Source organism: Equus quagga, chromosome 13 (assembly GCF_021613505.1).
Source record: "Equus quagga isolate Etosha38 chromosome 13, UCLA_HA_Equagga_1.0, whole genome shotgun sequence".
Classification (NCBI taxonomy): domain Eukaryota; kingdom Metazoa; phylum Chordata; class Mammalia; order Perissodactyla; family Equidae; genus Equus; species Equus quagga.
In genome coordinates, this window is record NC_060279.1 from 37,351,235 (window position 1) to 37,374,858 (window position 23,624).

Consider the following 23,624-nt stretch of genomic DNA (forward strand, 5'->3'; position numbering starts at 1 on the left):
CAGCAGGAGAGATGAAGGTTAGGCTGCAGGTGAGACTTCCTAGAGACAGGCTTATTCTCTCTGGCTACTCACTCCCACTTCAGGCCCATTGTTCAGCCTCCACCTTCCCTTCCCTCTCAGGCTCTGCCCTCATGTCCCCCCTTTCCTGAGCCTGAGTGATGGAAGATTTCTCTCTTCTCCCAGATCCTCCTCGGGAAGCCTCCTCACCGCGGTAACCTCCATTACCCCACTGGTGGCGTCATTTCCTCAGGGGCACAGTTGGGGGAGAGGGGCAGGAGCCAGATGCCCAGGGCCTCTCCCTGCCCTTTAAGAGGGAGGAGATTCTCGATGCGGCCAGATCTGAGGGTGCTGAGACCAGCTCCAGGCAAGGGGCCCTGGAGGCCTGTTTTCTGGGGTGGGAGCAGCCCATGCGCAGTGCTGGGGAGACTGTTGGCCATGCATTTGAGCTGTGCCAGGTCCTGGGCCAGGCCCCTTCCTGGCACCCTCCCTCCCTTCTCTCTGGGCTGGGGCTGGAGCTGCTCACAGACCTGGCTCCCAGCTCTCCGACAGGCGCCCAGAAACCCATATAGTTGGAGCCACTCTGGGACCAACATCTTGGACCCCCCTTTCACCTCTATTTTGAATGTGGGGGAATGAGAGCAGAAGGTCTGAGGCTGATGAGACCTGACTGCGCTGGCACATGGAGGGTATCCCACCTCCAGCTCCAGGAATGGGAGCCACTGACCAGAGAGGCCAAGACATGGCCCTGATTGTATGGTTCTCACAATCAGAGAGCTCTGTCCTGCACCCCCCTCTCCAGCCCCCTGGCCAATCACACCAAGCTTGGGCCTCAGTCCCCTCCTGGTATAGCTGGGGGTCCTGAGAAAACTTGGGCGTCCCCTCATCCAGCACCAGACTCAGAACCAGACTCAGAAGGGATCCAGGCCTTGGCCTTCTCCATCCCACACACACCCGCCTCCACTCCATCTTCTCGTCCTCCAGAGCAGGACATGCCACTCCATCTCTGACCTCGAGAGCTCAGCAGTCATCCTGTCCCTTCCCCTGATGCCTCTCCCTCCCTCTCTCCAGCTCTCTCTTTCCTGCTCCAGCTCCTGAATTTCTGCCCTTGTCTTGAGTTTCCTGAGCTGTTCAGGAAACTTCCCTTTTGTTAGGTTATCTTTCCTGTCTGAGTATGGACGTTCATCTCCCTCACAGGCTTCAGAGACCCAATCCACAGCGAATGAAGACCAGGCTGCGTGTGCATGTGTGAGTGCATGAGTGCACATGTGTACATACACCCAAAACCCACCATCTCCATGCTGAATGCCCACCAGCTGGCAGTCCAAGGTCTGCCCCTTGGGAACCAAGCTCCAGCACTCAGCAGGGTCAGCAGGCATGCGTAGGAGGCCAGAATTTCAGTCACAGCAGGAGGGAAGCTCTTGCTATCCTCTTAGTGGCTGTGGGAGGAGCAACATCAACCTACACAGTATCAGCGAGGCCTCAGCAGGGCCTGCAGAAGTAATTGCAGTAATCATACAAATAGTCCTATTTATCAGAAGCACAACTAATAACACTATTAGCAACATCACCAACTGAGCTATTATAGCACCTAGTATAAAATCTGAACTGTGGATGCTGCTGCTATCAATGGCCAAGTTAGCCATCACACACAGGCACAGGTAACACCGTGGGTGGGTCTACCCATAACAGCGTCCCTTGCTCTTACTGGTATTATCTGGAATGGAAGTAATGCAGATAATAACAGTGCTAACAAAATTGATGGCAACTCTCGTGGTCCTGGTAGAACCATGTGGGCAGAGCTATTCTGGAGGAGGGGGATATGGAGGTACTAGGGAGGAGGGGGTTCTGTGCCCACTAGAGTGCCAGGAAGGACAGTAGGACTGGTACCCAGAATGCTGGCTAACAGTTACTGTCTGACCCAGGCCTCTCACTAAACGCTTCCCATGTACAACCTCAACTTTGAGAAAAATACTGTTTATGTGTTCGTCATTACACCGATGAGGAACCCGAAGTTCAGGGAGGTCAACTAACTTGACCAAGGTCACACAGCAAGTAGCAGAGTTGGGATTCCAGCTCCCCTCGGGACCACCCGCTACAGCGGCTCCTGTCGGCTGTCCTGCGGGCCACGGGGAGGCGCACCCCCCCACCTCCCCCAGAAGGCTCGCTCGCCGCGGCTCCTCCTGCGGTGCTGCCCGCACGGCAGGTGCAGAGTCGGGGGCTGACTCGGACCGCCGTCGTCCCGCTCAGGACAAGGTCGAAATCTCGGCAGCGGGCTGGGACCGGACCACGCAGCAGGGAGGACCAAGGAGGCGTTCCCATTAGCCCGCGGACTCAAGGGGGCTGCTGGTCAGACTGCAAGCAGCAGTGGGGGTGCCGACGGCAGAGCCGGGCAGCAGAGCTGGAGATGGCAGCAGGGGCCGGCGGCTCTCCCGGTGGCCCACGGCGGACCACGCCGAGGTGTCAGGGATCGGAGGGTGGGTGCGCCCGAGCCTCGGGAGCCAACGGCTTCGGGGTGGGGGGCGCGGACCCCAGGACGGCGGGTGGGCGCTCCCTTCTCTCTCTCTCTCCCAGGTCCCGGCGGCCAGGCTGCGGTCGCACTCACCTACCGGCAGGCGACCGGGGCCGGGATGGGGGTGCGGCGCCGCGAAGTTTGCCCCCTCCTCCGGGGGTCTCCTCCGGTGCACGGCTCTGTCCTGCAGCTGCAGCCGAGACTGCGGCGGGGACTGCGCGGGCGCGAGGAGAGCCTGGGCCCGCAGGACGCTCGGAAGAGGGCGGCGGGCCGCCGGGCGCCGCACAAAACCCCCTTTCTTCCCCCCGCCTCCTCCCCGCCCTTACCCAGGGCCGCCCCCGCCCCCTGGCCGGGAACGCGGGGGGCTCGGGAAGGTCACGGGATCCGCTGCCGTCTCTGCGTCGGTTCCCGGCGGCGGCAGCGAGAGCAAGGACGAGCGAAGTAGGACATCGTTCTGGGGATGAGAAGCTGAGGACTTGGAGTCGGGAGGGAGGGCAGGAGGGGCGGGCAGGGAGGGCTCGCCGAGCTAGATGATGATGTTGCAGCTGGAGGGATGGGAGTTAGACAGCCGGAGGGACTTCCCATTGGTCCAGGGGAGAGGAGGAGGGACTCAGACTTAGACAGTAGGGAAAAAGATGGAGGGGGAACGGGAGGCTTTGCTCCTGGAGAGAGACTCCACACACACACACACACACAAACATGGGGGAGGGGAGCTCTTTTTTGGAGGCCTGATGAGGTGCAAATGACCTCTAGCCACCTCCCAGGAGGAAGCTCTGATTGGATTTGTCTCCTGTGGTGCTCCCACTCCCTGCACAGAGGAGGAGCTGACTTTGCAGCTGGAGGGGTGGAGGTTAGACAGCAGATTCATGGGTTAAGCAAAGCGAGTCAGGAACTCTCTAGACATGGGGGAGGTGGGGGGCACAGAGTTGCACTGTGAACGGACATCACTGGTCATGCAAACCAATGTGCAAAATGCAGGCGTTGCTGGGAGCCCAGAAGGCCCAGTGACCAGGGCCCAGATGAATGTGCAGCCGGGTGCCAGGGGGTGGGCCTTGAGTGCTGTCCAGCCTTTGGGGCCTCCTCAGTGTCCAGAATACCAATGACACCCCTCCCCAGCTCCAGGGCTTCCACTTCCCTCTGCTTTCCCAGGCTCTCTTTCCCCCCCCCCCCTCCTTCTTCCCTCCTCCCTCCTGGGACTCCAGGCAAAGCCCCTGGCACAGACTGTGGGCGGGACAGCCAGACGCCTGGATTCTCTCCCCTGGATACCAGTGGTGGCACCAAGGATAGCTTGTTGGAGCCTTTGATCTCCATAGTCCCCAGCAGCACCCCCAAACATCCCTAGTAGAGGAGGGTGCCTGAAATGCAAATGCAGCCTCAGGGCAGGTCCCTGTCATTCCATGGAGCCTGAGCCTGCACTGAGTCCTTCCAGTACTGGAATTCCAAACAGCCCTCTCCTGGATGCCCCAGCTGCCCCACTCGCCACTTCTGGGCTTCCACTCCTAGGGCTGTGCACTCGGTTCCAAAGGGTTTGAGAAGCTCACAAAAAGACTCCTTATCACATCCTTGTGGATCTAAGGGCAGAATTCTGGCCCCTCCCCCGGAGACCCATCTATTGTAGAGACAGGACAAAAAGACTTGTGGGTGATGGGCAGGATGGTCCCTCAGTGAGAGAAATGCCCCAGGAAGGGATGCGAGACTGAAGGGGACAGAGCAAGGTGCTGGGAGAGTCTGGGGAGGAAGAGACCTCAGTTTATTCATTTTACTAAATAAATATTAGCTGAATGTCTACTATAGGCCAGGCACTCTTTTAGGCCTTGGGAATGCTGTCCCAAGTCCTCTAGTGGAGAGGGGGTAGCTGGGAAGGCCTTTGGAGACAGATCTGGGCAGTGTCTGGGTAGCCCTAGGACCTTCCTTTGCTCCTCAGACCTTGCCTCTCTGAGCTGAAAGAGACCAGCCCCCCCCCCCCCCCCCCCCGGCCCAGGACAGTCTCAGCATGGGTGCCTGCATCTAGCCTGCCCCCACACGAGGGCTCAGCTCGTCTCCACATGGGCTCCACCGGGCTTGACAGCCAGGCGGGGCCAGGCAACCAGGAGGCTGAAATTCAATCCCAGTGGTGGCTCACATGTAACCACAGTTCTTGCCTTGGGGAAACCTGGCTGTGACCGGAGAAAGAGAAAGTGACCTTCCTCACCACCCCACCTCATGACTAGAACTGTGGGCACACACTTTGGTGCCCTAGAGGAGGCCAACCTTGGCAGAGACCAGCAGCACCTGGGTCTGGACAAGGGCTGGTACCAGACAGTCTGTTCCAAGAGGCAGACCCCTGGTGGGAAACCAGACACGGTGAGAGAGCAGACAGCTGCTGCTGTGAAGATCTTGGTGAGAGCCAGGATTCTGGAATCGTGGGCACTGAGGTCAAAATCCTGTTTTGCCATTTGCAGTGGCCAAACCTTGGGAAGGTCTTAGTTTCTCTGAAACTGTTTCCTCTTCTGTACGTGGGCTGAACTGTATCTACTGCGCTGGGTAATATCTGCTGCACTTGGGCTCCAGCAAGGAAGCCCCTGGCCCATGGCTTGGGCTCAGGAAAATTCTTTTCCTTTGCTAGTCACACACACACATGCACCCCCTAGTCTGCACCAGATGTCCTGCCCAGGAGATCAGTGGTCCAGTCCCCTGTGATGGGACAGAGGGCTCATTATCTGAGAAAGGAGTCTTTTCCTGAGGATTTTTCAAAGGAGGAAAAGAGCACCTCCCCAAGACTTTTTCAAAATTTCTAGCTGTGAAAGTTCATACTGAAGTCTAACCTGCATTTTGAACTGTCAGTGGCTGGTCAAAGACTCTCCTTATTGTCTTCATTTGCATCTTGACCTATGCCCGTGTGACCCCCCCCCCCCCACCCCATTTCTATTCCTTTTCTGAGCAGAGGCAAGAACCAAGACCATCCCCTCTGTGTCTCAGAATGGGATCCTCAGGGACTGGCTGGAAGCAAACGGTATCAATGGAAGCATGAAGAATGAAAGTCAGATTTCAAGTAGAACCTCCTCCCCCGGTAACAGGAGGAGAATGTCTCAGGGAACCTTAGGTATCTTCTGCACAAGGAAACTGAGACCCAAAGAGGCAAAGTGACTATCTAGTGTCACACAGCATGTAATTGACTGACCGTGACCAAAAAGCAAGTTTCCTGACTCCCAGGCCAGGGTTCTTGCTAGGGCCCCCAGCTGTCTCTCTCAGGGGAGAGAAAGTAGGGGAGGAGGAGAGAAGAAAGAGAGAAGGAGGGAGAGTGGGGGCAGCTCCCCGTCCTCTTCCACGTGCAGCCCAGCTGGCTCGTCCCCCAGCCCCCTGCATGGGAGCAATCAATCTCTGGCCGCCCTCCCAATCCAGGCCAAAGCTGAGGCCATGACCCGAGTTGAAGAAACAGAATCTCCCCGTAAGTTCTAGCATCCCCAGCTCCCTCCACCTCCAGTGTTAACCCTGGGCCTTCCTCGCTGGATTCCCACCCACAGTGGCCATGGTGAAAGCCTGTCCTTCCAGCCCCTTGAACACCTGCCCTCACTTCCCCAGACTTTGGGATGGGGGCCCAGGCAGCTTAGCTCCTCTCTGAGGCCCAGCGCATCACACAGACACCTGGGTCCTATGCCACGGGGACGTGGGAGTGGGGCTGAAGAGGGGGGATGGATGGGGCACTGAACACTGGGACAGCTGTGTTCAGAGAATGGGGGCTTTGATAGCTTCTGAAAGGGGCCAGGAAGCACGGGACCCTGGCCCAGGCGGTGGTGGGGGGGTGCCCCGGCCCAGGCCAGGGAACGGCTGGGTATAACTCTGAGGGCTCCTGCAGCTGAACACAGGTGGGGGGGTGGGAGGGGAAGCGGGGTGGTGGGGAGACAGCAGTGGGACCTACAGGCTGGCCAACACTGGGGAAGGATCCCTGCTGCGTGAGCAGGAGCCAACCGTCCCCCTTGCTTTGAGGGGCGCAGACTCTGTGTTCAGAAGAGACCACTGGCCTGTCCCACAGAGAATGGCTAAAGGACCTGGAAGGCTCAGCTCTGAGCACCTCCAAGTCTACTTCTTGAGAAAAAGTCCATCCCGTCTGCAGGCTCCCTGCAGCCCCTCTCCCTTCCTCCCATGGGGAAGACCACCCACGCTTCTATGATGCTGGGCAGCTGCTAATCTCTCTGAGCCTCAGTTTCTTTACCTGTAAAATGGGAATAACACCTTGTCTCATGGTTCTGATGTTGGGACTATGTAAATGTTTTATACAATTAAAACAAAATTTGACAGAATTAAATTAATTTGAGATGAAATAAAAAGAAGGAAAGTGCTGTGATCCCTAAAAATCTAAAACAAACTGAAATAAACGCACCTAATTGTGCATGAAGTTGGAGGCAAAGCCACAGAGAAGAATTTTCTCTCAAGTGATTATAAAACTCAGCATTTTGACTATACATCTCTAGGAACAAAAAGAACCATGGAGAAATCTTACTGTTGGCATTATAATTTTGAAAAGCACTATTTATTGTGATAGAGCAAAGAAGTAATTTTAGTAGGAACTAAGATTTTCAGTGTAAGCAAAGGAAAGTTAAGCAGAAACTATCAATCTTGAGTCTGAATGGAAATAACAGCACGAACTCATGGTCTGTATATATATCTCCTGTCTACTGAAAAGGCTTAGAAGCAGTGACAGCCCGACAACAATGACTATCCCTTGTGCCCGGACGGTGGCCTTTAAATAATACTTTCCACTGAAAGGAACCAGGACTCTTTGGAGAAACTCCAGGTCTGGGGCAGGATAGCTTGTCATACTTCAGAATAGGGAACTTGTAGGACTCTGATCAAGTTCATGTCAAAAGGACCCAGGGGCCGGCCCCGTGGCCAAGTGGTTAAGTTTGCGTGCGCCGCTTCAGCGGCCCAGGGTTTCACTGGTTCGGATCCTGGGCGTAAACATGGCACCACTCATCAGACCATGCTGAGGTGGCATCCCATATGCCACAACTAGAAGGACCCACAAGTAAAAAAAATATACAACTATGTACCAGGGGGACTTTGGGGAGAAAAAGGGGGGAAAAAAAAAAGGACCCAGTGGCCAACTTGAGAAGACTGCCACTGGCCAAAGAGGAAACAACTTCAGGATTAAGATGAATAAGGACTGTAAGAAATTGAACCACATCAAATATGTAAAAAGTCCGTGAGTTCATAATGATACTAAAAAATAAAATCACCTCTCACCTTTGGACATTTATAGGCACCGACTCACGATTTTGGAAATGAAATCAGCATATAGCAGATACTGTTGGTGCCCCGCCCAGCTGCCCCCTCAACAAGCCAAAGGCTGCTGACCGCCTGAGGATTTGTTTCTGACCATGGAGGTGTGCTCCGCCCAAGGGCGTGGCAAGTCAGAAGTATCCGAGAGTTGATGCCCCTGGAAACAGCCCTGAACTGTGACAGAGGGGAGGTGGCAGACTAAAGACCCCAGCCCCCTCAGCTCTCAGGTGGGAACACTGTGAGGCAAGGGCCACAGTGCCCCAGAGCTCCCAGCAGCTTTGAGCTCCAGCTGCTCACAGACATCACCTGCTCAATTATCTGGATTATTTACTCAATTATTTATTGGATTCCTTCCCTTCCCTGTCATACTTTCCTATTAAGATCTGCGAATTTTCACACCCACCAAGTCATGAGCACATGTGGGTGGGCACAGCAGAATCCAAAATGGTACATTGTGATTGGGTGTGAGCGTGTTCAGAGGGCACAAGTCAGCTACGTGAGCAGGAGGCCCAAACTCCCACATTATCGATCTCTGTTGCACCTGCCTCTCTCTCAGCTTGCGCTATGGCCCTGTGGGGCTTCTCTGTGATCAGGCTTCAGAGGAGGAAGAAGCCCAGGCCCGGTTCATGGATGGGCCACTTTGATACATTGATGGGAACTAAACACGGACTGCTGCCGCCCTGCAGCCCTGCTCAGGGGTGGCCCTGAAAGACGGTGGTGAGGGGAAACCCTCCCAGGAGGACGCTCCAAGCAGTACACCAGCCACCTACTTTACAGTGAGAGAGGAGACTTGAGGGGAGTGCATACACGGACTCTCGAGCAGTGGCAAATGGCTTGGTTGGTTGGTCAGGCCAGGAAAGACCCAGACTGGAAGTTTGGGGATAAGGAAGTCTAGGGAAGAGCTATATGGATGGACTTACAGGAGTGGGCATTGTGTCTTGTGGCAGTGCCCTTAAAGAATATTCACTGCAGAGAAGGCACTGAACAGCCAGGCGGACAGAAGAACGCCAGTGGGTAACAGCCAGCCTTTGTCCTCTGCCACGCCAGGGCTTGCACAATGGGCCCATGAATGGAGTAGTTGTGGCAGTAGATATGGAGACTATGCAAGGCCCACCAGCCAGGCTCCCTTTCACCAAGCTGACCTAGCTACTGCCATTGCTGGATGCTTGGCCTATCAGCAGCAGAGACAGACGCTAAACCCTCAACATGGTACCATCCCTCAAGGACACCAACCAGCCACTGGGAGGCAGGATGATTACAGTGTATCTCTTTCCATCTGGAGGGGGGAGTAATATCTCTTTACTGGGATTAATGCATATTCTGGATATGAATTTGCCTTCCCTGCCCAAGTGCCTTGGCCACCACCAATATCCAAGGATATAAAGTAAATTATTTATCCTTATGAGATCTCATATAGTATCACCTCTAACCAAGAGGATCCACTTTACAGTGAAGGAACTGTGACAATGGGCACATGACCACAGGACCCACTGGCCCTGCAATATACCACATCACCTCAAAACTGCCAGTCTGACATTAGTATGGCCTCTTTACAGCACATCTAAACACCAGTTTGGGGAAAACATCCTCTAAGACTGGGATACTGGCCTTCAAAATGCTGTATATATTTTGAACCAATGGCCATTATGTGGTGCTGTGTCCCAGAGAGCTAGAAATCATGGGTACAGGAACCAGGGTGTGGAAGTAGCAATAACCCTTTCACCATCAGTCAGCGACCCACTTGGGAAATTTGTGCTTCTTGTCCCTATAAATTTAGGCTCTGCAGGATTAGATGCCCTAGTTCCTGGGGTGGGAGATGCACCTGCCAGGGGTCACAGTAAGGGTATCACTAAACCCCAGGATACAGCAGCCACGGGGTCATTTTGGGCCATTCATGCCAATTGACCGGTTGGCAGATATTTGATCTTGATTATCCCCTGTCCAGTGGTAACTGTGGCCAGGCAGTTGCAGCAATGTTTGCCTGTCAAGGGCATGGTAATGAAAGGTTGAGGCCATCAGGGCTGAAGGTCTGGGTTTTTCCATTGTGAAAGCCCCAGAGACCAACAGAATGAATCGTAGAGGAGGGAGATGTTGAACATTGATTACAGCCTTGGAACCGACTGCAGCAACAGTTACTGTAGTTTGTCCCACTAGCCCTCCTGTTGTAAGACTTTCTTTTTAAAGAATTAGAAATTGTTATCAGCCATGACCTTGAAGAATCAGCGACAGGACAAAGTGAACTTAACTGGGGGGCACAAACAGATCTGAGCGGTGCAAAGGGTGGATTGCAGCTGTGACCCACATCCTTCAGCATTCACCTCTACCTACAAGGAGAAGGCTTCTCGGTGAACATCTGTGCCTCTGCCTGAGGGCTTGCTTTCTGGCTGCGGGAGCACGTTTGTGTGCAGGGCTAGCCAGGAGTGCTGGAGGGTTAATGTTCCCAGAAGCAGCCCTCAACCAACAGACAGGAAGCTGACCGACAATACCCTAGTTTCTTTGCCGCTTGGGTGGGCTTCTCTGAGACAGGCTCTACGCTGTCTTCCAGAATACCCCCGCAGGATCGAGCCCAGCTGCTCCACCTGCTCTATTCACAGCTTTCACGGGCTTCCTTCCCTTTCCTGCTTCCACTTCCCCATCCCTCTCCCGGTGCCACTTAGCATGACCTACCAAATAAACTACTTGTACTCAAAGTCTTGACTCACATCTGCTTTGGGGGAACCCCGCTGTCTATAACGAATCGCCAGAGACTGGGTGACTTAAACAACAAAGGTTTATTTCTCACAGTTCTGGAGGCCGGCAGGTCTGGTGTCTGGTGAGAACCCACTTCCTGGTTTGCAGATGGCCATCTTCTTGTTGTATGCTCACGTGGTGGAGAGCAGAGAGAGGAAGCAAGCTCCCCTGAGTCTCTTCTTATAAGGGCACGAATCCCATGGTGAGGGCTCCACCCTCATGCCCTAATTACCTCCCAAAGGCCCCATCTCCAAAACCATCACGTTAGGGATTAGGGTTCTAACATAGGAATTTGGGGGGCCACAAACATTCATTCTATAGCACCTATCTAAGACAAATGGAAGCGAACCAAGCCTTAACCCTACCTTTCCTGAATGGGTTATATGTCAGAATAACAAAATAGTTGATGAAGAAAATTTTTCTTCATAGATGATTCACAGCGAATAAATGAAGGAGGAATGACAAAATTAGAATATCTCTCTTTTGCTAATGAGATAGTGAAACAAGGTATCTAGACAATGATCATCAGTAACCATTAGATAAAAAGTTGATGGGTGTAGTAGATTAAATGGTGGCCACAAAAAATATGTCCACGTCCTAACTCCTGAAACCTCTGAATGTTAACTTGTTTGGAAAAAGTCTTTGCAGATGCAGTTCATTATCTGAATTCGTTCCCTAAATTCAGTTAATAGTTTTGAGATAAGATCATGCTGGATTAGCCAGGTGGGGAAAATCCAGTGACGAGTGTCCTTATAAGAGACAGAAGAGAAGACACAGACACATGAAGATGAGGAGGCAACGTGACCACAGAGGCAGCCAAAGAAGCCATGGAATGCCACCAGCCACCAGAAGACGGAAGAGGCAAGAAAGAATTCTCCTTAGAGTGTTCAGAGGGAGTGTGACACTGCTGATGCCTTGACTTTGGACTTCTGGCCTGCAGAATGGTAAAAGAATACATTTCTATTGTCTTAAGCCACCAAGTTTGTGATACTTTGTTATAGCAGCTGTAGGAAACTAATACACTGAGGAACTTTATAATGAATGAGTCAGACTGACACTACCTGAATTTACCGCTCAACCTAAGCATCACTATTTTACTACAACCACCAGACACCATGTGCCTCCTGATGGAATGAAAGAGGAAGCATACAGCATCATTCATAAAATATTCCTGGAAAAAAAAGTAAATGTAAATTTAATCAAACTTCTAAATATAATTGCAGGGGACAGAGGAATATGTTAAACGACACCACAAGGATACACTCGGCCAAATCCAGAATGTGAGAAAATTGACTAGAAAATGACCCAGTTTCTTGAACAAACAAAAGGGCATAGATAAAACGAAAGAGGAAGAAGTATTATAGCTTCAAAGATACTTAAAAAATTAATCAAGTGCAGTGTATAAAGCTTTGTTGGATCCTGGTTTGAGCAAATCAACTACAAAATTGTGTTTTTTAGACATTCAGGGGAAAGTGATCATGAACCAAATATTAGATAAAATTAATTTAATTTTGTTGGGGGAGTGTGATGATGGAATTACGGTTACTTTAAAAAGTCACTGTATGTTAGAAATACGTACTGAGTAATTACAGGTGAAATGGTAGGCTGTCTGGGATTTGCTTTAGAATACTCCACAAAAACAAACACAAGTGAGAGGATTCATAAAACAGGAAGGGCAGAAACTTGAAATGGTCGAGCTGGATGATGAAGTGGATCATTATACTAGTCTCTATATTTATGTGTATGTTGGAAATTCTCTATAATAAAAAAAATAGTATGAGCAAGCCCTGATGGCCTGGCAGTTAAAGTTCGACGCTCACCGCTTCAGCAGCCTGGGTTAGTTTCCCAGTGGTGGAACCACACCCCTTGTCTGTCAGTTGCCATATTACGGCAGCAGTTCACATAGAAGAAACAGAAGGAATTACAACTAGGCTATATAACCATGCACTGGGGCTTTGAGGAGGAAAAAAAAAAAAAAGAGGAGGATTGTCAACAGATGTTAGCTCAGGGCAAATCTTCCCCTGCAAAATAATAATAATAATAATAATAGCAATATGAGACGTAGTTGTAAGAATTAGTGGTCATGTGTCTTTATGGGTGAAGAAACAGAGCTTTGCAGCAAGTGAAAAGCTCCTCCCATGACCATTTCTCATGTAGTCTCTTGACAAAGGCTGAGACGTCACACTAAAGAAAAGCCATCTTTCTGCAGGCTGAGTAGCTGGGCCCAGGATCTTGGCTTTCTGGGGCTCTGACTCCAGAATAGGTCAGAACTTAGAAACCCAGAAGAGCAGTGGGCGAGTGGGTGACTACCAGTATGTCTCAGAATCTAGACTGCCCTCTAAATTGATTCTTGTGTAGATGCTGGTGCTGATGCTGTTCATCAAGTATTTCCAGCTCTATTCTAGGCCTAAGCAGGATTGCTCTTTCCTGCCCCCTTGTGGTTGAGTGGGGCCATGTGATTAGTTCTGGAGAATGGTTTGTGAACACAAGGGACAGGTGTCCCTTCTGGGCTGTAGCCATTAACTGTAAGACCCTCCAGAGCTCTTTTAATTTTTTTCTTCTGGTGATTGATGGCATTGAGCTGGTGGCTGCTCTATCAGCCTGGGTCCCTGAATAACTAAACTGAGAAGAGTCCACTTTTTGACCACAGCACATAGGTAGACTGAGCAAGAAATGAAACTTCGTTGTTCTAAGCCACTGAGATTTGGAGGTTATTTGTTATCACAGTATAATTTAGCTTATCTTGACTAAAATAGTGCCAGACAGCAATCAATCCCACAGGCTACCTGGTAAGAACCTGAATAATAATAATTATTGTTGTTCTGTTATTATTGTCATAATAATAATCATTAATTATTATAGTTACCACTTACTGAGTGCCTTTTATGTGTACCAGGCATGTACTACCCGGTACGTGCATTGTCTCAGTTACTCGCCACAAAAACCTGGGGAGGCAGATGTTACTATCCCATGACCAAGATGAGAAAAACCGGAGCTTAGGAACTGGCACAAAGATTTCACTTGCTATATGAGGGTTATTGAAGATGCTGTTCAATCATTCTCTGTCCTTATAAAAGTCCCATGGGATGAATTCTCTAGCAATTATAGCAAGAACCCTCTTGGAAAGCAATTTTACAACACATATCCAGGGCCATTGGGATGTTCATACCCTTGGCTCCAGTCATTACTACTGTCTAGCCCAGGCTTTTTGTGGTGTAGATTCCTTGAGTAGAATAAACGTAGTGTAAAGAAAAATGGATTAATGACATTAGAGTTTGTCTCTTGAATTACTAGTATGTTTCCTCTAGCCAGATGTTAAGAATGTTACTGGTCCAGTTTCCCTCTCCACCTGGACGGCCGTGCTGGTGGGGAACGTTAAACCGAACGCCCATCACCCTGAAGTATCAATCCTGCGGTGACCCTGTTGTTGCCGGTGTTGGCCGCCGCCTCCTTCCGCAGGCTAACTTGCCTGTCAATTGTAGCAATGGTATTACCTTTCTAGTTGTTCTGCAAACCCTTCTGGGAGACTGGCAGGATAAAAACACATTTTGAAGTATGTTTAGGTGCATCTCATATTTGTTCTGTGGTGCCCCGAGGGTAGGCCTGGGGGTTTGGAGCGCTCCTGGCGGATTTGAACCAGAGTAATCTTAGGTGAGTGTGTGGCGCCCCCGCATGGGGCCTGGCGAAACAATACTGCTGGGTTCTCTCGCGACTGTTCCGGCGTCTCCAACTCTCCTTCGGCCTTTTGGTGTCCTCTCCTCTCAATCTCCACTCTCCTGCAGCCTCACTCCTCGGCAGCAGTAGCCCCTCCTCTTACTCTGTCTTCCTTGCCGCGCAGTCAGCCCTCTGGGTCCCCTTCATCCCTCCCCCTCCCCCGACGCATCGCCGCACTTACAGCTTCGCCCAACACAAAAAGTCCCTAAGTTATTTTATTGCTGTTTACAGAGGTCAGTTAATGCCCCCTGGGCACCCATTCCGTCCCCTAGTAGTCACTGCTTGGTTTGCTGGCCGGTCCTCGATCCGCGGGGCCGAGGGTGGTACACGCACACCCCGCCACGGGGGGCGCCACCACCTCCCTCCCCACCGCCCGGCCAGCCGGGATCTGCTCGCTGCCCGCAGCCCTCTACCGGCCGGGAAGGCGGGTCAGAAGGGGCTCCTCCTTGTCTGGCGATAAGGCAGGCTCGTGGGAAAGGGGCGGCGAGAGACCCCGCCACGACTCCCAGGCTTTGTCGTGCGCTCTGGAGGGGGGGCTCTGGGCCGCTACTCGGAGTAGCAGTAGGTCCCGTAGGCGGCCTGCTGGGGTCTGGGGAAGCCGAAGCTGCGCACTCCGGGATCCGGGAGGCCCCCGCAGCGCGGCCGCGGCGTGGTGATGGGGAAGCGCACGCTGCCGTCCGCCAGCCAGCCGCCGTCGCATTGGTCCAGCGCCGAGAACTTCCAGGCGGCGTAGAGATGCCCGACCTTGGCCACCACGGCCCCGCGCCGCCGGCACGCCGCGTGGGCCTCAGACAGCGTCAGCCGCCCGGGCACGAAGAACACGTGGCCTGGGGACCAGAGCAGGTCAGCGACTGGCCGAGAGCGGGGCAGGGCTGGGTGCGGCGGGGATTCAGACCCCCAGGGAGCACGGGCAGAGGAGGGGCGGGACCGAGCTTGGGTAGCAGGAGTGGGAGTATCGAGGTACGGGGTGTGGGTGAGGTTGCGGGAGGCGGGCTGGAACCTGGGTGGGCGGAGTGACGGAGGGGGGGACTTTTTGACGAGACAGAGAGGCGGCCACCGATCTCAAGCCTCCTGCGTGGTACTTTCCCCGCCCCATTCTTCAGACCCCGCCCCAAGTCGCCGTCTTAGCCTCGCTCGCCCCGCCCCGCCTCCCTCGCGCGCCAGGGCCCCTCCTCCGCAGCCCGTCAGGCTCCGCCCCCTCCCGGGTAGCTCGCCCAGCGCGCACCTGCCAGCGCAGAGGTGAAGCAGAACGCGTCGTAGCGGTCGCGCTTCCGGTCGCGGGGCCCATAGCTGCGGATCCCGGGCCGACCGCGGCCGCCGCACGGAGCGCGCGCCGTGAGCACGGGGTAGCGCACGGAGCCCTCGAGCAGCCAGCCCGCGTTACACCAGTCCAGACCCTCGGTCCACGCTGGCGGGAGATGGCAGGGGCGGGGATGGTCCGGGGGATTAGAGGCCTCACAGGCAGGAGTCAGGCCCGGAGCTCGCCTCCACTGGGGCGCATGTGACAGCCCGGAGAGGGCCTAGGCAGTGCCCAGGTTCCGCCGCTCACCCTGGTACAGCTGGGCGTAGGTGGCCAGGCGTCCATCCTGCTCCTCGCACGCCTGCTTCGCCTCGTAGTAATTGAACTGGTACCGGCCCCGGCTGGGCTGGTACGGAAACACCACACCTAGGGGGTGGCGGACAGCCTGGGGAGAGCTGGCAGACGGGGGGAGGGGAAGGAACCGGGCAGCCAAGGAGAGAGGGCTGGGGGAACCCCGAGGCGGGAGGGGGAGACGCTGGGGGAGGAGCCCTGGGTGACCCGAGATGAGGTGGCAGGAAAGGAGCGGGGCGGGAACCGAAGAGCCTCACCCTCCAGGCGCAGAGTCAGCGCCACGCTCTCGTCCTCGATGCCATTGATGAGCTCACAGCGGTACCTGCCCTCGTCCTCCAGGCGCACGCCCGCGATGACCAGGGAGGCGTCTAGACGATGTCCCCTCCGCATCCTGGCGCGCCCCCCCCAGGGGTCCATAGCCCCGGGCGTGCAGTCCGTTAGTGATGAGGATCGGCGTTTCCTGGAGCTCCCCCGGCTCCACTTTGCTCCAGCGTACCTTGTAGCTGGGAGGCGGGGTGCCCAGGACGCAGGGCAGCGTGGCCGTGGCCCCACGACGAGAGTGAATGACCTCGTGGATGGGGGGCAGGAGGTAGTGGGGGCCAAGGTGGGATGCTGAGCAGAGGGGGCCACAGTGGCAGGAACCCCCTGACCGTCACTGCCCCAAATGCCCATCCAGACCCCGTTCCCCAGACTCCCCACCCCCTCTCGTCCCTCTCCCACTCAGCAGTGACTCTCGCTCCCTGTGTACGTCAGACAGCTGCCTTTTCCACACCCGGAGCCTCTCCCCAACTGTCCCCCAGATTCTGGGCTGGGCTGAGGTCTTACCTGGGTCCCCCAGGGCTTTGTGGAAGACGACGGTGACGGTCCAAGGGAGAAGGAGGCGGCAGAGCGTGGGGAGCGCGAGCCAGCCTGGCATGACGAGGAGTCCGCCCAGCACCGCCCGTAGGGCACAAAGGGTGGGCATTCCTTAGGACTAAGGGAATGAGGGGGGCAGGGTTGGAGATGAACTCCCATCAGGGGTTCCTCAGAGGGGACTGTCCAGCTGGAAGCCATGGGGGCAGAGAAAGGGACTGCTGTTGGTGGCAAAAGGAAGACGATGTGGGACGGGGGGGGGGGCAGTGACAGTCCTCCCCACACCCCCACCCACACCCCGACCTCCTGGGCCCGTCCCTCTTCCTCGCTCACATCTTTTCAGGCAGCTGGTCCTGATTTAGCATCTCCTCTCCCTATCCCCTTCTCATCACAAGTGCTACCTCCCAAGTCCTGCCATCTGGATTGCCAGCTCGTCTCTATCCTCTCCCAGCACCCATTCTCCATCTGCAGCCAGGATGAGTATGATCTTGTCACTCTCCTGCTTAAAACAGTGGCTCCTGTTGCCCTGAGGATAAAGTCTAGTCCCCTAACCACAGCTTCCAAGGCTCTCTGTGGTCCAGCCTCCCTGCACATCCAACATCACCCCCACCCCCTGTGCCCTCTGCATTGTGCTCCAGACATGTTGACCTTCTGGCTCCGAGACAGCCCAAGTTCACCCTCGCCTCCTCACAGACATCAGTGTGGGCCTCACCTCCTCTGGGAAACCTCTCCTCTCCCCCGACTCTGCCACACTGTAGTGCACTGAGATCTGCTCATCTGGTTCTCCTACTGCAGTGGACTGGGGGCTTTTTATTCTTAGAAGTACTTTTATTAGCAGCTAAATTAACAGTATGAATTTGAAAGTAATACATCTGCATATGTAGACTATATCACTGAGATTTCCAGTTATTATAAAGTGTAAAATTATAGTTATAAAAAATAATTTCAAACACAATTGTCTATTTCAGTAGTTTTTCCCTCCTTCTTTATTGTATCTATTCTTTATCACCTTGACCATTTAAAAAAATTGTACAGAGGTCCTCTTAACCAAGCTTTATTCATTTTCTAAATCTGATTCTTCCACTTCCTAAGTGCATGAGTGAATGAGTTATTTCACCTCTCTCTGACCCAATGTCCTCATCGGTAAAATGTGGATAATAATACACAGCTACCTCACTGGGTAGTTGTGAGGATTAGATGAAATAATATATGTAAAATGCTTAAAATAGTGTCTGATATGTGGTAAGTGCTATGCATGTGTTAGCTGTTATCTGCAGCTCCTAGCATAGTTTCTGGTACACAGTAGGTGCTAAATAAATGTGTGTGTGTGTATGTGTGTTAATGAATGAGTTCACACTAAGGACTTCTGGGAAGGAGAGCTGGGACCTGGGGAGAGGAGGAAACGCTGAGGAGGAGCCAAAAAGCTAAGGAGCTGAGTTCCATCTTCCTGCAAATGAAGCCCAAAGAGGAGCTTGCAGGAGGAGAATGGGGCTTGGGCACAGAAAGGACTTCCCAATGGTTAAAAGGGAAAGTATCTGGGCCAGGGACGTGAGCGAGAGAACCACTTCTCTTGTAGAGGAGAACCTGCTTCTCAGAGTGATGGTGGGAACTGAGACTGACTGAAGGACCAGCAGCAGGGACAGCTGGCACTCACAAGTTTGAAGCTGAATGTGCCTGAAGCTGCTCTGAGCACTTTACATGTCTGCTTTTATATTTACTCCTCCCAGCCATCCTACAAGGTAAGAGCGATTATGAATCCCCTTTTATACCTGCTCAAACAGATTTTAGGAAACTTGAGCGAGGTCACACTGTTAGTAAGAGGCAGAGTTTGCCGGGATTTGAATCTGGATTTGACAGTGAGGCTTGAGCTCTTAATCACTGATCTGTATTTCAAAGCATCAGAGCAGGCACGCACATAGCTTCCTCATATCCCTTACAGAGACTGAGAGAGTGGCCCCCAGCTCCGCTGCCTACCTGTTAGACGCAGGTCTCTTCACAGAGATGGAGGAAGCAGTGATTGGCAGTTTTTCGTCCTGCTGGAGGAAGAGGTTCCAGGTGAAGGAGTTGTTTGGGTCCCTGTAAGTTCTGAGCACCTTAGAGCTCCAGGACTTGAACATCTGATCAGTGCGGTGACTCCTTTTGCACCTTTGAGGAAAGGCTTCTGCTCTGAGCTCACAGATGATGCCAAGGTGCCAAGGTGTCCAGCCCCTTGACTGGGCACTTTATCTGTGGTGCTCACTGTCCTGCTCCCAGGGGAAGATGCTGGGGTCGGGATGAGGGGTGGGGACCCATGAAGGGGGATGGAGTAAAGAAGGCAACCCAGGAATGATTACCTGGAAGAATGCAGAGAGCTGGGTGCCTCGTTTCTTCTAGATGCTCTTGGGCCAGAGAAGGGGTGGATCGATTGGACCAATGGGAGTGGGGATGAACTACAAATAAGGCTTACAGATCCGTAGCTGTCAAGCTCCAGCTGCCTCCATCTTTCCATTTGGGCCTCATCTAAGCAGCCTCCCTCCCGCTCCCCGAACCAAGTCCTCACCTCTACCCTCCGGTGTCTGGGTGCGCATTGCCTATGGAAAGAGGCTCTCACGGTGGGAACCAGACTTCCAGGACCTCCGGCTGCTTCAAGAAACCTGACCCCTTCTATCCAGACCCCTAGCTGTCCGTCTGTCTGTCCTTTCCTTCTCTGTCCCCACCCCATCGGAAGCACAATTTCCCATTGTCTCCGTCTCTTCCCCTATTGTTGAATAACAGGGGCCCTTTCTTTATCTTGTGGGTACGAAATGTCAACAGCTGGGGATGTGGGATGCAGGACTGGCTGGCACACACCACCGGAAAAAGGGCCTGGGTGGGGGCGGGCTCAGAACAGGAACTGACATCCTCAAGGAGAAGGGAATGGGATGAGGGAGAGAGAGTGGTTGGTGAGACGGTTGAAATGGGGTCCCCCTCAGTACTCAAAGCTTCAAGGCTCTAAAGAGATTTTGTGTGAGGCCAGGGAGATGGCTGGACTCCATGGAGGGCAGAGTGAGGAGTTAGAATCGCAATAAAAGAGATGGAAATTAGACAGCAAGGAGGATTCTTCTGTCCCTGGGAAAGGACAGGGGAATTTCTGGGGATGGAAGAACTTTGGAAAACTCTCCAAGACAGAGGTCATCTTATTTGTTCCCTGGTTCCCCATCTCCTCCTTCAGAACAGATGGATAATCTTAAAGTTCTCAAGAGAAGGTTGACGCTTAGCCTCCCTGGGTGGAAACTCACTTCTCTGAAGTCGCCCTTATTAGGAAGTTCTTTCTGAAGTCTAAACTCCTACTGGAGTTTAAGCTCATTTTTAAACCTTTCTACTGAGGTATAATTTACATACAACAAAGAGCACAGATCTAAGTGTACAGCTCAATCGATTTTTGCTTGCGTACACACCATGGAACTAACCACCCCCAGATCAAGATATTGAACACTTCCAATACTCAGAATAAGCCCCTTTCCCTTTTGTGCGCTGTCAATGCAGTGGGAATACTCGCTCTGTAAACAGCCATTGGGAAACATTTCAAGCTTCGTTATCACCTCTGAGCCTTCTTTTCTCTCTGCTCTCACACCAGTAGCTTCGCACTATTAGAATCATCCACGTTCAGAACTGGAAGGGACCTCAGGACACTCGGCTTCCTCAGTTACCAGATGAAGAAGAGGACATGGAGGAGAAAGTGACCTGCCCAAGGCCACACAGACACGGTTGTTGAGTGAAGCTTAGAATCGCCGCTTTTTCTGCTAATCAGCCTTCCGCTGCTCTCCTCCACTCTCCGAGTTAGCTGAACTGCGGGGTTTTCACTGGGGCCTGTGTCTGATAACAAGGAGCCCACCCCACTGGTCCTCTTTGAGGATTTGATTGACTGTCTTTTCCCTCTCCGCTCCATCCTCATTTCTAAGCCCTTCCCTCTTCCTCCCAGAGAGAAGGACCAACAAGAGAAGACAAACAGCCGCCTGTCTCCTCAGCCAGGGACGCCCTGATCCAGCGCATCTGATTGGCTTCCGCCCAACTCAAACAAACAGCCTCCCGCAGAGAGGGGGACAGTACAGTGGGAGGCAGCCCGTGGCTGCCACCATTCCAGGCTCACTCCCCACGGCTTCTTTCTCTCCAGATCACTTCTGAACTGTGGTTTGGAAGTCTCTGGTATGTACATCCATAAAAGCCTGAGTTTGGCAGGGAGCAAGGCCTAGACTCTTCAATCGATGCAGAAAGAACCCTTTGAGGATGGAATGAGAAAGGAGCAGACCAGGAATGAGTCAGTAGTGCAGAGCCAAACTGGGCTTCGCTCGCTCACGCTCCTTTCTAGGTCTCCCCAGGACTCTCTGAAAGAGGAAGGTGTGAGACAGCTCAGGCGCCGGCTGGCGTCTTTTCACTGAACTAGCGTCTTCTGAGGAGAGGCCTCTGCCTCTCCTGCTACTACTGACCAGGGTGAGGTGGGACCCTCTAGGACAAGCGTGGAGTCCTGGCACCTCTTTCCCTAACACCCCAGACTCAGCTCCACCCTCCAGGCACAGCTGACCAGTTTTCTTGACCCCTGGTGATGGCAAACACAGTCCCAGTTTACTGCTGGGATTGTTGCATGAAGGACTGGAGGAGTTAGCAAAACGGCACCTTAGAGGGAAGAGCAGGGAGCGGCTCGGTATGCCCAGCAGGGCTCCTGCTCCTTCTGACACAATCCATGTTCACACACTGCTGCCGCGTTCTCTGCAGGCCACTGGGCAGCCTCCCCTCCTGCTCTGCTGGCCCTGGCCTTTCTCCTCCTCCCTGGCAGCCCCCAGGCCACTCTCTTCTCTCTGGTCCAGGCTCAGGCCTCTTGTGGGGCTGGATCCTGGCTCCACTGCAGGATGATGTGGGGAGTGAGGCCGAAGGAGTCAGCCTTGAAAAGACCCGTTTTCCACTCAGGAGGCCTCATTGTACCCTGAACAGACTTTGTATTGTGGATAGAGTCAAGGGTGGGAAGAAAGGGGGAGATGGAGTCCCTGTCCTTGGAGGGGCTGCCAATCTGGAGGGGGCATGAGGTCACACGGGCTATGGAAGGAACAGCGGAATGAGAGGAGTCCTGTGTCAGCCAGATGCTAACCTCATATAAGACTCTCTACCAAGCTCCTGGAGCTTCAGTCTTTAATTGCCAAGCAGGTACCACGTCTGCCCAGCGAGACTTATTGGTGTGAGGGAGACGGAACAGCATTCCATCAAGTGAAAAGCACATTATGAATCAGTTCATTGTTAGAGGCTGGGGGATCCTTCTATATAGTGAGGGTAACCAGTGGGGTTTCCCAGTTTGGGATCCCTGGAAGTCTGAGACAACAGCAGAGGAGAAGAGGAAGGAAGGGAGGAAGGGAGGAGAGGCAAAAAGGGGTAGAGGGCCAAAGAGCTCTCTCCTTCTTACTCTCTCTATTTCCATCTCTAGGGCGAGCATGAGGACATCACTGCAGTGCCTCAGATGCCACCTGGAGCCCTGACAGGAGACTGTGCCTCATGTTGACTGCCCTGCCCAGCCTGGAAGTCCTGGGCAGAGCTTGGTCGCCTGTTTGTCACTCCAGCCCCTTTATTTGGGGCTCTTGAGAAGTGGGCCTCATGGTGCCCACTTCAGTACTGATCAGAACCTAGAAACTAGCACCAAGGATGTCCAGAGGGAGGAGCTGGCTGGCTGTATGGGCAGCTTCTTCCTGGCTCTGAAACGTCTCAGAGGAATAGGATGGGGGTGTCATGCTGTCCTCATCTCAACCTGGCAGATGTTCAGGTTCATCAATCATGTCTGTTCTGAGGGTGTTGGGGGGCAGCGGGGGCAGCGGGCCAGGCCGTGCTCCTCTCAAGTCCTTCTTTTCCGAAGGGCCTCACTGTGCAGAGAAGCAGGTGAGGGGCAGAAGTAGACGGCCGTAGAGAATTCTCAGTCTAGCGGGATAACACCTGTTCTGTCGACCTCAGAGGTAGACGAGGGTAGAGTAAAATCATAGAAAGCGCAGAGAACAGCAAAAGACAAGTGTCCAGTGGCTATTTTCATGGTTAATAAGATTTAACGATTGTATTTTACTTATTAATAATCACATCACCTCTCATCCTGTCTGTAACAGTCAGTTCACTGCTATATCCAAGTGGGCCACTGAAACTGCGTCTTCGTTCGACCACCCCTGCCAAGGCCTTGAGATCCTGACCCCTCGTTTTATCTCCCAGACCCCAAAGCTCGCTCAGAGCCCTGCTTCTCTCCCCACTGTGGCTGGGCTGGGCTGGGCTGGGCTGGGTCTGACTTTCGTTGGTACAGACTCTCCCTCCCAGTCTCATACTAGTCAAACTTAAACCCAGAAGTAAGAAGATTTGCAGGTTTTAATCAACTATTCTCAGATAGAATTTGAATAATTTAAAAAAGTGAGCCCTATCTTATAGCTCCACTTTCCTTCACACGGGAGAAATAAACACTACCACAGTATAATTATTCCCATTTTATGGACAAGGAACCTGATGTCCAGACAAGGCAGGTAGTCTGTTCAAGGTCATATGGCTACTAAGTGACCCAGTAGCTTATCGCAGAAGCTAGCTGAGGTCCTCCCTTCTGTGAAAGGATATTTCCTCCAAACTTGGAAAAGGTAAAATGCGGATTGCTCAGTTTTTCGTTTTTGTCTTTTTGGTATCACTCTAGAGCATTGTCCAAAAAGCTTGCTGGACACTCATCTTCCTCTCCCGGGGAGGGTAACTTTGTTGTTACAGTGTATTTGATAAATAATCGACAACAGACAAAGATGCAGACACTTACAGTCGTGTATGGTTAGTGGTTAACTGGCAGAAGTTGATAAAATGATAAGGTTGTATTGCCCAACAGAGAGGTTAACCACAAAAGTGTTTTCGTTTTATTGTCCGAGAATGTTGACCAGTCTCGTATCTAAATTAGCAATCTCATTTTGGCATTCCTTTTCTTCTTGACTGTATAAGTCCCTGTTGCTCAAATGCTCT

General features: G+C 52.9%; 1 protein-coding gene and 1 long non-coding RNA gene across 3 annotated transcripts; one reads left to right on the forward strand and one right to left on the reverse strand.

The window, feature by feature from the left end:
* Window positions 1-14,482: 14,482 nt before the first annotated feature.
* Window positions 14,483-19,213, reverse strand: HAPLN2 (hyaluronan and proteoglycan link protein 2). The gene is given in 8 exon segments (XM_046683163.1): window positions 14,483-15,039; window positions 15,438-15,620; window positions 15,762-15,878; window positions 16,061-16,208; window positions 16,210-16,415; window positions 16,629-16,776; window positions 18,630-18,688; window positions 19,195-19,213. Coding segments are annotated over 6 exon segments (1,074 nt in total). The 5' UTR covers window positions 16,768-16,776; window positions 18,630-18,688; window positions 19,195-19,213; the 3' UTR covers window positions 14,483-14,758.
* On the forward strand, window positions 14,900-23,624 carry LOC124250885 (uncharacterized). Of its 2 annotated transcripts, XR_006891644.1 has the most exons (5): window positions 14,900-15,055; window positions 16,642-16,759; window positions 18,232-18,394; window positions 20,254-20,819; window positions 22,087-23,624. It is a non-coding gene; the product is annotated as an uncharacterized LOC124250885 (long non-coding RNA). The 2 variants fall into 2 exon arrangements; XR_006891643.1 differs by lacking the exon at window positions 16,642-16,759.